The 13,045-nt window shown below is 51.3% G+C and overlaps 1 protein-coding gene and 1 non-coding gene across 2 annotated transcripts in view; one reads left to right on the top strand and one right to left on the bottom strand.

The window, feature by feature from the left end:
* Window positions 1-406: 406 nt before the first annotated feature.
* DIP2C (disco interacting protein 2 homolog C) overlaps window positions 407-13,045 on the bottom strand; it is a 292,751-nt gene continuing 280,112 nt past the window's right edge. Inside the window, 5 exon segments of the mRNA XM_070381226.1 lie at window positions 407-4,339; window positions 7,016-7,139; window positions 9,046-9,220; window positions 10,834-10,908; window positions 12,295-12,352. Of these exon segments, the coding sequence (XP_070237327.1) occupies window positions 4,087-4,339; window positions 7,016-7,139; window positions 9,046-9,220; window positions 10,834-10,908; window positions 12,295-12,352 (685 nt within the window). The 3' untranslated portion in view covers window positions 407-4,086.
* On the top strand, window positions 7,940-8,008 carry LOC138990611 (small nucleolar RNA SNORD31). The gene has a single exon (XR_011466734.1). It is a non-coding gene; the product is annotated as a small nucleolar RNA SNORD31 (small nucleolar RNA).

Here is a 13,045-nt window from a genome sequence, read left to right as displayed (position 1 = left end):
AGCAAGGCAGCAGAAGGAACTCTACATGTGTGCGCGGGGACACAGGTGCTGCCCGAGCACGGCCACTCTAGGCGGATCTCTTGGCAATGCCCAGTCACCCAAACAGGTGGTCTACACCAGCTACTGACGTCCACACCCCCAATTAGCACAGGTGGTCCTGGTTCCAGGGGAATTCTAACACAAAGGCACTCAGTGAGGCCTGGTGATTTTATCCTTTCCTAACCATTAGGCTGGAAGTCAGTTAACCCACTACCACTTTCCAAGACACAAAGACAAACGAAACACAAAGATAATTTGGGTTGGAATTGTCAGCGAGACCTCGGTCCTGGCCAAGGAGCAGCAGAGGTTGTGCACACAGACTCACACTCCTTGTCCCTCAAGGTTACCAATAATCTGTACACTTGGAGAAAATGTGAACAAATATATTTAGATATATTTAAAAGAATTAAAAAAAAACATTTCACAAAACATTTGTTGCCATAGGAATTTTTTAGCAATAAATGCCCACATCAAAATTTAAACATTGTTCAAAGTATGATTATCTGTACTGATAAATAATGCAACAAATTATGTAAACAGAGTGGGATCCATTCCTGGTAGGAGTCACTACCTTCCTGGGATGGAAGCTGGCCCAGCTCTCCAGGGGACCAATTAAGAAACTGCTATTTTCAGAGCAACAAAAATAAAAGCTTTTATTTGTTCATTTGAATATAAAACAGGCGTTATCACAGATGTACAAAGCTTACTGGTGGTTTAACATACGAGAAGGTTGCTGTCCTTTGCACATAAAAATTTTGTTTGGAACCGTGATTGGCTGAGCACATGAATCTCTCTAACCAGTCACCACACTATGAAGCAACGCTGCTAGCATCTATCAAGGGACCATTTCCCTTGGGAAAGTGTCAAGCAGGGTTAGATAGATATAACAAACAAGCACCATGAGGAAGCCGCCCTGTTGGTTGGTCTGAGTCTTGGTGGTCGCTGTGTACCCTCCTTTGTGCAAGTTGACCACACAGTTTTGTCTGACTTCAAAAGCACAAGGTCACGAGACAAACACTGGCTGTATTCTCATGAATGACTCGTCCCAGCAGTTTCCACTAACAGTACAGAACGATCCTCCTTTATTGCTAAGTGGGTGGTACTGAGAGTCTCATTCCCTTTTTCTTGCACAACAGAACCTGGATCCCAGCCCTGAGCCCTTGGCCCTCACCGCTGGCACAGGCAGCAGGACCGAGGCCTCACGAGGGCACTAGCAACCTCACACCCCCTTGCTGGGCCTAAGTCCCGCTTCCTCATCAGTGTCTGACCCGAAACTGCCCCCCTCCTGCCCTTCCACAGGGCGGGTGTGTGTCCTGTGTGTGTGGTGGGCCCCCCCACCCTTCCACACTGTGGGTGTACGTGTCCTCTGTGGTGGGGTCACCCCCGTACCCTTCCACATGGTGGGCGTGTATCTTCTGTGTTTGGGTCCCCCCTACCCTTCATGGGGGGGTGTGTGTGTGGTGGGGGGTGGGGTTCTCCCCGGCCCTTCCACATGGTGGGTATCTTCTGTGTTGGGGTCCCCCCTACCCTTCCACACGGTGGGTGTGTGGTGGGGTCCCCCCTACACTTCTACACAGTGGGCATGTATCTTCTGTGTGTGTTGGGGTCCCCCCCGGCACTTTCACACAGTGGGCGTGTATCTTGTGTGTGTGTGGTAGGGTCCCCCCAGCCCTTCCACATGGTGAGCGTGTACCTTCTGCGTGTGGTGGGGTCCCCCCTACACTTCCACACAGTGGGTATTTCTCTTCTGTGTGTGTGGTGGGGTCCCCCTGGCCCTTCCACATGGTGGGCAGGTGTCTTCTCTGTGTGTGGTGGGGTCCCCCTTGGGAAGCAGAAGACTGGGAATGTTTATCTGAAGCATGTGGAGAAATACTCATACACAGCAATGAAATCAAAATATTATTTTAAAAATCAAATAACCTGTGGAGATGGAAGAAACCCCACATGCAGACAAATTTTTAAAAAATGCCACTTAAAATTCTAACAGCAATTAGCCTTGGATCTCCGAAGTCAAACAAAACTCTCTTGTGGCAAAGGGCTCAGTGCCAGTGCACAGAGCAAGGCAGGTGAGACCACCACACAGAGAGGGTCTCAGTCTCGCCAGCAACACTCTGAACCAGGCAGACCCCGCACAGGAACCCCGCGCACACTGGGGCAATCATGGAGGGGATCTCACTCGGAAGCTGGTACCTCTTCTTGGCTGGACGCCGATGAGCTGGTTCAATCCAGGAGTGTGCGAGGGGCTTTCAAAATTTCAAGGTGCATGAGGCGGCGGCAGCAGCAGCAAGAGACGGAAATCAGAAGCATGTCCTTGCAGCAGGAGCGATGACGGGGCTGGGGACCTCCCACTCCAGCCAGCACAGCTGGGGCAGCTCCGTGCATGACCTCCTAGTGAGTCTCCTCCCTTAGAGCCGCTGAGGGAGTCAGCGCAACCCGCTGCCAATGACCACAGAACAACATTCCTTTTCATACCAAGGACCAAAAAAAGGGACAAACAAAACGATGAAAACACTGTGCAATGATTCTTGTAGCCGAGGGAGCGCGTGCAGTGGGCCCGCTGCTCCCCAGGCCACGCGTTGCGGTGGGCACGCGGCACCGACAGTCCGTCACGACCCCGCGGCAGAGGGAAAGTGCACACCCGGCTCCAGTCCGCCACCTCCGAGGCGCTGGCCCCACAGCTGGTCTCTGGCTCCAGAATAGAAGCTCTGGGCTGCAGGCCGTCTGGTTGCTCACACCAGCAACGGCGAGAGTCTATCTACAGTGCAGCGGAGGGGACACCATGCAAGTGACAGGTTCTGTGTTTTAAACTTTAAAATTCCCTTTGTTCTTAGTGAACTTATATCTCATATATATATATATCTGTTGTGATGCTATCCACGCAAGATAATACAACACTTTTTATATTAGCAAACATTACAAGACTTTAATATTCTTGAATGTTTTCTCTGTTATACTTCTAAAGAGATCAAAATAAATTAAACGTTTTGTACATAATTACATATGGAGTTAACTTATTTTATCTTTTTAGTTTAGTACAAAGATATCTGCAAGGTAATTGCCGAAATACACCTTATTTATAATTTCCTCTCATTCTATGATAACTTGGAGGGCCGATCATCAGTCTGTTTCTTGAGTATGTTTCTGACAAAGAAAGCGGCTAAAATCTAATTGGAAGGTGCTATTTGGAAGGCTTTCTCGTACCTTGACACACTGTCCTAAAAGGATGGGCTCCAGCAATGGCTTAAATCAGTAGCAGGTCCATGGCATTAAGATTTCATGACACATTAAAACAGAGAAAACAATTCTTTGTCACACTACATGAATTGTTTAAAAGAACCCATCTGGAGGGCAGAATATTTTTTTTAATTGCTATTTTGGCTTAACAAAATACCACATTTACGAAGAAAGCACTTATTATTCAATAAGTAAAAAAAAAGAAAAAAAGTTCTTGAAAAGGGCTTTTCCAACAAACTAAAGGCAGTTAACGCAAAGTCCTCGTGAGCAAACTTCACATTCACGTCTCATCCCTGTGCGACCAGGATGCATGGGAAGTCTCCCCACCACATGGTGAGGCTCTGCTGGGGAAGGTGCCCTGGTGCCCACACTTGCGACACTGAACAGGGGGCCCCGGGCATCTACATGCTGTAGGCCACGCAAATGGAGGCCCCAGGCGTGTACATGTTGTAGGCCACGTAGATAAGACACTACGTGGGCGTCTACATGTTGTAGGCCATGTAGATGGGGGCCCCAGGTGTCTACATGTTGTAGGCCACGTAGATGAGACACTATGTAGCGTCTACACATTGTAGGCCATGTAGACAGGGGCCCCGGGTGTCCTACGTGGGCGTCTACACATTGTCGGCCACGTAGATGGGGGCCCCGGGCATCTACATGTTGCAGGCCATGTAGATGGGACACTATGTGGCGTCTACATGCTGCAGGCCACATAAATGGGGGCCCCGGGCGTCTACATGCTGTAGGCCATGTAGATGTGGGCCCCGGGCGTCTACATGCTGTAGGCCACGTAGAAGGGATACTACATGGCGTCTACATGTTGTAGGCCACGTAGATGGGGTCCAGCTGGTCGGCCAGGAAGCCGTCACGCAGGTGCATGCGCTGCTTCTCGCCCCGGGAGTTGATGGGGATGACGCCGATGTCCACCACCACCACCACCCCCACCACCAGGTAGTGCTCCTCCAGGACCACGTTGGTCACCAGGGGGACCAGGTCCAGGGCTTCCTGCTCGGACCCATCGAGCTCAACCACAACCACCAGCAAGTTTGTCCAGGTGAACACGGCACTGGAAGAAAAAGAAGCATCACTGTACAATTGCAACGACTCCATTCTGTCTGGACACCCCACTGGGTTCCTGTTGGGCACTGAGCCTTCTCTGGTCTGCAGGTTCCAGAGCAGCTCTCACACTCCATGTGTCCACACCTCTTACCAACCTGCTCTCGGGGTGGCAGCCCATCCCCGCCTTCCCTGGATCCACCCAAGGCCCTAAGGGTGCAGCCCATCCCCAAAGGCACTTGGGAAGCCTGCAGTGCAGTCGGCAGGACCGTTGCTGAGCTGGGACAGTGGGCACTAGGGCTAGTCAGACAGGCCTGCCTCTGTCCCCAGGGGGTGAACATGTGTGCCCATGAGCAGAAGAGCCACCATGCTGGGTCAGGTACCTCAGAGCTCGAATGCAGACCTGGGGCGCACGGACAGATTCTGTCTCAGGAACTGGGTGAGAGCAACACAGGGGACCTGATTCAGGTGGGTGAGTTCCTGGGGACACCAGAGCTCCATCCAGAAGTGTATTACTTGGATCTTTCAGGAGGACCACCCACAGTATCTTGTCTGCCCAGTTTCTAAAAGCCTAACTAAGTCCAATGTTTTACACTTTAGGCCACCTTGACGTCAGGTAGTAGGGCTTTTAAAACATGAATGTTTAAGAACCTTAGAGCACCGGAGCCCCGTGGATGGCGGGGTCAAGCTCCGGGGCCTGCTGGAGTCAGATACAGAGAATGTTCTGTCTCAGCTGTGAGGCAGGAAGTGTCTGGGGAAAGTCATCACTGTTTCCTAAAAGCATAGGGTATGCCTGTTTAAAAAAAAATGTGTATTTTGCTTAGTATGGCCGATGATGACATTAAAATGGAAGAGGGACACTGGAGACTCCTGGGGCTGGCTCTGTGACGAGCGTCACCCCAAGGAGCTGCACAAGAGAACTGCATGTCTGTGAGTCACATGGGACTGTTCATGGCCACGCTGGGGATGGTTTTATCCTGACATCTGGTGTTGAGGGTGCAGCATCAGGGTCAGTGTGGATCCCACAGTTCACTTAAGGGGTGCAGGAGGCAGCGGGAGGCTGCTGGAGCCTGCCTGGGGCCACAGCGGCTGAGGGCGGCTGGGCCGTGCTCAGTGAGGCAGTCACCGATGTGACCCAGCCTCACACACTCCCTTCTCTGCACCAAGTGACTGATGGGGCTGCCTGGGGGAGACACAAACCTGGGGAGGGGGTGACAGCAGAGCTGTGGTGCTGCTCGCACTCTGAGGAGAGAAGCCCCTCATGACCGAGCCTGCTGCTCCTTCCCTCTTGGGGCCTCTGAGAGTAGAGAAAGGAGCAAGCTTCATGGCATCTAAGTGACGCTCAGAGCAGGCAAGAGAAACCCACAGGGGAACCCTGGCCGCACACTTCCCAGTGGAAATGGCATCTTTCCAACTAGATAGAAAATATGTGAAGGAGGCAATACAAGCCACTTGAAATTATTTTCTTAAAAAATACAAAAACAGAAGGCTGAGATGGCTATTTACACCTCAGTGCAAACTGAGACGGACCCCTACCGTTTCTGGCTGACACCTTTCTGGAGCTCCTGCCTCGACACACGACACGCGAGTGGAGAGGCAGCTTTAGAAGTGGAGGACTTGTGCTCAGACGGGCTTTTTGCTGCTCACCCTGAAACACAGCACCGAGTGGGGACGAAGCTCTGCCGTCCACTCGCCCCTTCTGTCTGCCGAGCCCTCTGGCGGTGCCGCGTGTGGCCGAGAACACCAGCCTGTGTCAGCTGACAAGAGGCAGCCGACACTCGCAGGCTAACCCATCTGCCCCCCTAGAGATTTCAGAAGGAGTCTCCCTGGGGTCTCCTGCCCTGAGCTTACAGACAGGGCCCCTCAGGCCTCCTCCCTTCAGGGAACTGGGAGGGGAGAGAACAGTGGCCAGTGGTGCCGAAGCCACTGTCCATGCTCAAGTGCCATGTGAAGGCCCTGAGGAGTGATTGGTGCTGCTGCTTCCAGGCACAGTCCCTTCGCCCAAGGGGCAGCCTCCACATACATCCCTCGGCAGCACTGCCTGAGATGCAGTAGAGTCACATAAGAGGACCCAGCACAGCCAAAGCAACACCAAGCTCCCTGTGGTTCCATCACACGAGGGTTCAACTCTCTTATCACTACACATCTGAGTGGGAAAGAAAGCTGAGTTTCCGAGAATGTTCATAATCAAAGATTCCCTTAGTTCAAGTAATTGGTAAAGTTATTCTTGTCAGTTGTGTAAACCTTGGGATAATGACAACATGCAGTCCATCTTTGCTTAAAAGCAAGGAGACCTCTTTCATCTTTAGGGTACTGAGTGCATCAGGATGAGTTTAGAAGTGACTGACACGTGCAAGTTACAGCCACCCAGTGGCCAGGGCGGGCACGGCGTGGCCTCCAAAGGTGGTGGGATGGGTGACCTGTCATTGACGACCCTATGACGCTGGCAAGCATGGCCTCTCCTGGAGCTGAGGCCTTCCCACAGGGCTCGCTGGGTTCAGGCTCCCTGTGGACAGTGTTTTCCCCTACATCACGTTTTCCGTAACAAAAAACCAAACAATCGGCTCCTTGGAAACACCCCCCAGCCATCCGTCCATCACCCTCAGGAAGAGCACCAACCGCACCAGTGGTGCTCATTAGAGGTTCGGGTTCACCCTGGCCCTCGGGCTGCCTGCCCGCTCCTCACCATTCCGTGACGCTCTTGTGGGCTCTGATGACCGAGGTCTCGATGTCTATCGGGTGATACCTCATGCCGCGCAGCTCCATGGCCTCGTCCAGGGCCCCCACCACGTAGAGGGCATCATGGCGCTCTGCGTGGGGAATGGACTCTATGTGAGCTTCACTGCAAAATTGCTCGAGTCTCTTAAAGAATAAAGACGAGCGCTACCCCTGAACATGGAAGAGAGGTACAAGAAAGACCCCTGAGCAAGGGTCCAGTCTCCCTTCTCAGGGAACCTGCAGCCCCAGATGCTCAGGGACGAGGTGTGGCGGTGGGGGGTGGGGGCCGTGTGGCCAGCCACATGCCTGCACAGTCCCTTCACCCAAGGGGCAGCCTCCACGTACATCCCTCGGCAGCACTGCCTGAGATGCAGTAGAGTCACATGAGAGGACCCAGCACAGCCAAAGCAACACCAAGCTCCCTGTGGTTCCATCACACGAGGGTTCAACTCTCTTATCACTACACGTCTGAGTGGGAAAGAAAGCTGAGTTTCCGAGAATGTTGACAAAGATTCCCTTAGTTCAAGTTAATTGGTAAAGTTATTCTTGTCAGTTGTGTAAACCTTGGGATAATGACAACATGCAGTCCATCTCTTAAAAACAAGACCTCTTTCATCTTTAGGGTACTGAGTGCATCAGGGTGAGTTTACAAGAAGTGACTGACACGTGCAATACCAGAAAATAAATCTTCTCCATCTCCAGGCTAAGGCAGACTAGATGGAGGCAGTCACTTGCTGACTTCTGACTGCAGCTGCTGGGGCCTCCACCCTCCCAGCCCCACGGACTCCACAGTGCTGAGGTCTGGGCGTTGCTAAGCTTAGTTCCTCAAGGAATCCCAGAAGGCACCCTCCAGTGAAACAGTCTATGACTTCCCCAAACTGAAAATACAATGCCAGCCAGCGACTAGATCAATGCCGCCCCAGTCTGATCCCTGTGATGGGAAGGTGTTTTCTGAGCTTTTGCCTGCAGTGAGAAGCTGAGCGGGCTTCACAGCCCAGGACACTGTGTCGACCAGCTGCCAGCCTTATAATGTGTCTGTGCTGAGACTCCACAGCCTGCACGGACGTGCCTGCCCTCTGTGAGGGTGAAGAGGCTGGGCTCCTACGGAAAGGAGCGAGCCACGCTCCTGCTTAACACCAGTCTGAAGTTAGAAGGTCTGAAGAAAGAACACAGCACACAAAATGGAATCCAATCCTTGGAGGATATAAAATACGGAATGTTCTTATACAACTTACCTGTTTCAAATTAGCATACAATCATTTCAGCCTTCCTACATAAATGTTTTGTTTTTTAAACCTTAAAAAAATAAAAGAAAATACAACACCAGAATATTTCGGTACTTTTCCCCTGCATTCTTGCTGGTCTGGCCTGGTTGGCACGGCTCCTACCAGGCAGGTGGGCTGGAAGTCTCACTGATCTCCGGGGCTGGCAGATCTCACAAGAAACCTCAGGCCCCCCACCCCGGAGTAACACTCAAGTCCTGCCTCTGTTTTCAGGAGTGGAGAGAGGACTCCAGGATCAGCAACATGAGGAGCAGACAGGCTCCTACATGTCGGTTCTGTGTCACACCCACACCCAGCGCTACCCCTCTGCGCTACTGTTCCCTGAGGGCACCTGGCAGGACCAGAGCACTCAAGGCCAGTGCCTCCCGCTTGGAAGAGAACAATGCAGCTTCGGGGGATCCTGGGTGGGGCTGGAAGTGCCAGAGTTGGTGACAAGCCAGTGAGCTGCACTTACAGGCACTTGTTACAGACAACACAGCCCCCGGCCCCTGCCCTGATTTCACACGTGCTCCTAGCTCACAGAGGAGGACAGAGCATGGGACGTGCATCCTCAGCTGCTGACGCACACAGCCTGAACAGGCTCTCTCACCCTGCTCTCTCTCGCCCCACCCCGGCTCTCTCACCCTTGGCTGTCTCCAGGCTGCCTGCAGCAAGCACGCAAGCACACATGTTCTCCTGGGGCTGGGACTTCCTGCCTCCTATTGGGAATTCTCACCTCCATTTGCATCAGTGAGTTCAGTTCTCCGTAGAAATCCCAAGTAGCCTGTTCGTGCCCAGACTGTCTGTGTGTCTCCAAAGCTTAATCTTGAGTTGAAGTGATCCGACTGAAGGGATTCATCTCCATAAATAGTGAAGTAACCACTGGCATTGTGGGCACTGTGAACCCAGATCTGAAAGGAAGCAAAATGGACTGCATAAGTTAACCTGACATGATGTCCAGGGCAGAAACTACTTTTACAATTCAACGGATTGTATTCTGTCTGTCCCTGGCCTGCAAAAACAGGACGGCTTGTTTCCAGGGAAACACAGTCACCACAAAGTCTGCTGAAATGAAAACATGGCAGCACACTCGCGTTTGAGCAAACCCCCAACCAACATCTCGGAGAATCCTGTTGAAGTAGACGAACTAAGGGCTTTTGAAATAAATATCAAATGAATGAGGTTGTAAGAGTTTCCTTATATTTATTCAAATGTACTGATTGTTTCCAAAAAGCAAGCTGGAAAAATGTTAAAAAGCTTTCTGGCTTGTATACTTTGGGGAATATATTGTAATAAAGTAACACAACACAAAAACTCTAGAAGAGAAAGGCATTGTAACAACAAAAAATGGAGGATAAAAATGCCTGCATGTTGTATCTTGGGAAATGGTATTTGAGTCAGGGACAAAGGGTCTGGCCAGCAGCCCTCCGCCACACCTGCCAGGGCAAACCAGGCAGCAGCCCAGGGATGAGGGTCTCCAGCAAGTGAGGGGAAGAGAACCTGTCAGACAGGTTCCCAGCATGCCAGGGTGCAGGGGTCTCCACCCCTCGGCCCAGCGCTCAGCTCTGAAAGGCCGTGTGCTGTGAGGACAGCAGGGGCCAGAGATGGCAGGCACCATGTTTAATTTTCATTCTTAGACGTGCATTTAAAGGAAATTCCTAAATAGGGTCTGTACAGCATTTCATCATCTCGATTTTGATCTTCACATGGAGAGAGATGAGTGAGGGGCCAATAAACTGCCCAAGAAGGAAAAGGGTCTGGGGGTGACAGTGGCTGAGACTCAGGCCTCAACACCACTCCCTCCCTGTGTACACGTATGCGTGTGAGCCACGGTGCCTGAGAGAGCCGCGGGGCTGGTGTGTGAGTCGGGTGCCGTCAAAGGCAGTGCTTTGTGTGCGACCAGGACAGGTTAGAAGAGAGGCAGCTGACCACAGGCTGGGTGGCACCTATAGGAGAGTCCTTGTGGGCAGGTCATGGTCACTGTGGCCTGGCCTTGGAGAGGAAAACGGGGGCGGGGTGGCAGACATGTTGAAGCAGGTTAATCAGGGAGTGAGGTGGACGGGAAGGGCAGAGGGCGCTCATGGCCAGCAAGCAGGGCGTTTCAGGACAGCAGCCCAGGAAGGGTCTCCTGTGGCCGCATGCAGCCAGTGGTGTGTGGGGCACAGGGTGGGTGGGGGGGTCACTGGATAGGTTGCATCGTCAATACAAGGGAGTAAAAGTGACTTTCTGACCCAGACAAACACCTGTCATGTCCCCAGTCTGCCTGCCATGGTTGTTGGTGCTGCTATGATTTTGGGTTTGGCAAGATTCCCTCTGCACATTCTCTATCATGTTCCTGATGAAAGACTTCTCTGCTGTGAAGCAAGCACATGGAACTCAAATGGAGAGCTGAAAAACAAGGAAACTCTGCCCACACACAGGAAGTTTCCTCTTTGCTGAATGTTTTGGAGAGAAATGTGATAGTCGCTAAGCAAACACCACTTCATAATCCTGAACCTTCACAGACACCCATCCCATTCCTCACCTCGCCCAGATGTGAGTCTCCCAAGGGTCCTTTTGTTTCTGGATTGGCAATGATGATCCGCACCCCTGGAAGTATCTAAGTGGGAAGGAACAGTCTTGTTAGTAGGCAGACAGGCAGATGCTTCATGCAAAGTGCGTGTTTTCCCTATTAAAATGGTTTAGAAAGTGAATGGCTTTAAATCAAAATTGTATACCACAGCATCACATAATGACAGCAAATCAATGACATTTCATTGTAATTATGTACAATGACAAAGCCTGTGTTAAAATGATCCTAAAAGTGAGACTTTGAACAAAAACATGATAAATGATATAATTTAACAAGCTTGATGCGTGCAAAGTAGAACTAGCGGAGCTGCTTTGTGGTGTCCAGAAGAGACAGCAGTTCCGCCAGAGCGTCTGCCGCACCAAGCAGATGACGCCCCTGCGGCCCTGCCCCTCCTCTGCCACACCGCCCACTTTTCCTGTTGGCTGACAATAGCACAACATTGATACTGAGCACCTCCTTCTTAATGGACATTTAGCTCAGAAATGCTCTGAACTCCACTGGAACCATGTAAAGAATCAAAAGCTGATTCTGGAAATTTAGAATGGAGCCCCTCTTGGTTCAGCTACTAACTGTACAGCTGAGATAAGGCAACACACCTGTAGTGAGAGCTATGGGAGCGTGTCTGGTGAATGGCCCACCAGGTCAAGCTGGGTGGGTGGGCAGTGCTGAATCCCACCTTAAAGAAAACAGTACCAAGAACTCTAACCATCAGCCGTGAAGACACAGACTGTAAAAGGTCCCAAACAACATGCCTCTAGAATTATGTTAAGTGGAGAAGAGATCTGACAATAGGGGCCGGGGTGAAAAAAAGTCTTCATTCGGGTTTAAACACATTCCTTGCACTTTAGTTCTATAAATGACACGGCAGGCGACTAGCTGTCATGGTAACCAGTCTTTGTCTAGTTCCACAGTAAACAAGCTCTGCCTGCCGGCCAAGGCCCATGGACATTTGGACCCAATGTACCGACGACATTGCCAGCCTGCCTTTCTCAGTTGGGGTAACCATGCCCAGAGGTGCTAAGTGTGAGTGAAGAGGCTGAGGAGCTGTCCCTATGGCCTCCTCCTTTTCCTGCTGCTCCTCCTCTGGGTGGAATGCAAGGAAGGGCTGGAGTTGGAAAAGCTGCTGTAGACCCGGAGACACCCGTGGGAGTGGAGGCCACGCAGAACAGAACAGAACAAGAGAGAAGGTGCCATGGCCCTGGGGCTTCCTTTGACGTTCTGTGCTCATAGTCAAAACCAGTTGATATATTCAGTTCAGTTGCTCAGTCGTGTCCAACTCTTTGGATTTGATTTATTACTTTTCAAGAAAACTTTTTTGGAAAACAGTCTTCCATGTACTTCTTAACTTTTCAAAGCCCCCAAACTGAGACTTGTGTTCAAATGTATATGCATGTACCTTTCTTCCGTACTTACTTTTCCTGACTCCATCAGGGGCAAACTATGAGGAGAGCCTCTTTCCACTAAGCGTACTCTACAAAGAAAAACAGAAGGTGTTACTACTGTGTGCTCTGGACCCTGGCTCCCTCCTCCACATCTAGCACTTGGGTCAACGCCCAGCAGTTTGATGGGCACATTAGCTCTGTTGACAAGCATTACCCAATGCAAAGGGAGTCGAGGAGTCAAAGAAAAAGCAGACAACTGCAGAGAGGAGACAGTGGGGGCCACCACACAGGCCACAAGAGCATGGAGACGCAGCCCCACCTATCAACCCACAGACGTCAGGAACGTCTGTGCATTGATGTAATGGGGTCAATACAGCGTGTGCAGAAAAGGGAGAGTGAGCATTAAGCTGCATTCCTCAAAGAGCTGCCACTCCTGTGACAGCAGACCTCTTGGGCCTGTACCCTGCAACACAGGGGCCACAGACCCCATAGCACAGCATCCACCGCCTCAGCCAGGGACACTGGAGAGGACTGGTCAGTTCAGACAGCAAAATCTCCTTTCTGGAAAGAAGTGCTTTTCAATCTAAGAACTATTTGCTGGTGAGGTACTCAAGAACTGTGGAGGACCCTGGTGCCAGTCACAACCCAGCCCACTGAGCCCTCCTCAGCTGTATTACTTTATCCCATGACTGGGTTCAGTTCTCTCCATGTTACTCTCAGAGTGTGATGCTGACCAATCATCTACAGACAACTTTTACTTCAGGAAAATGGAGTGAAAGGGA

This window comes from Bos mutus, chromosome 13 (assembly GCF_027580195.1).
Source record: "Bos mutus isolate GX-2022 chromosome 13, NWIPB_WYAK_1.1, whole genome shotgun sequence".
Classification (NCBI taxonomy): Eukaryota; Metazoa; Chordata; class Mammalia; order Artiodactyla; family Bovidae; genus Bos; species Bos mutus.
Note: the sequence above shows the minus strand (reverse complement) of the source record. Positions and strands in the feature narration are given on the sequence as shown.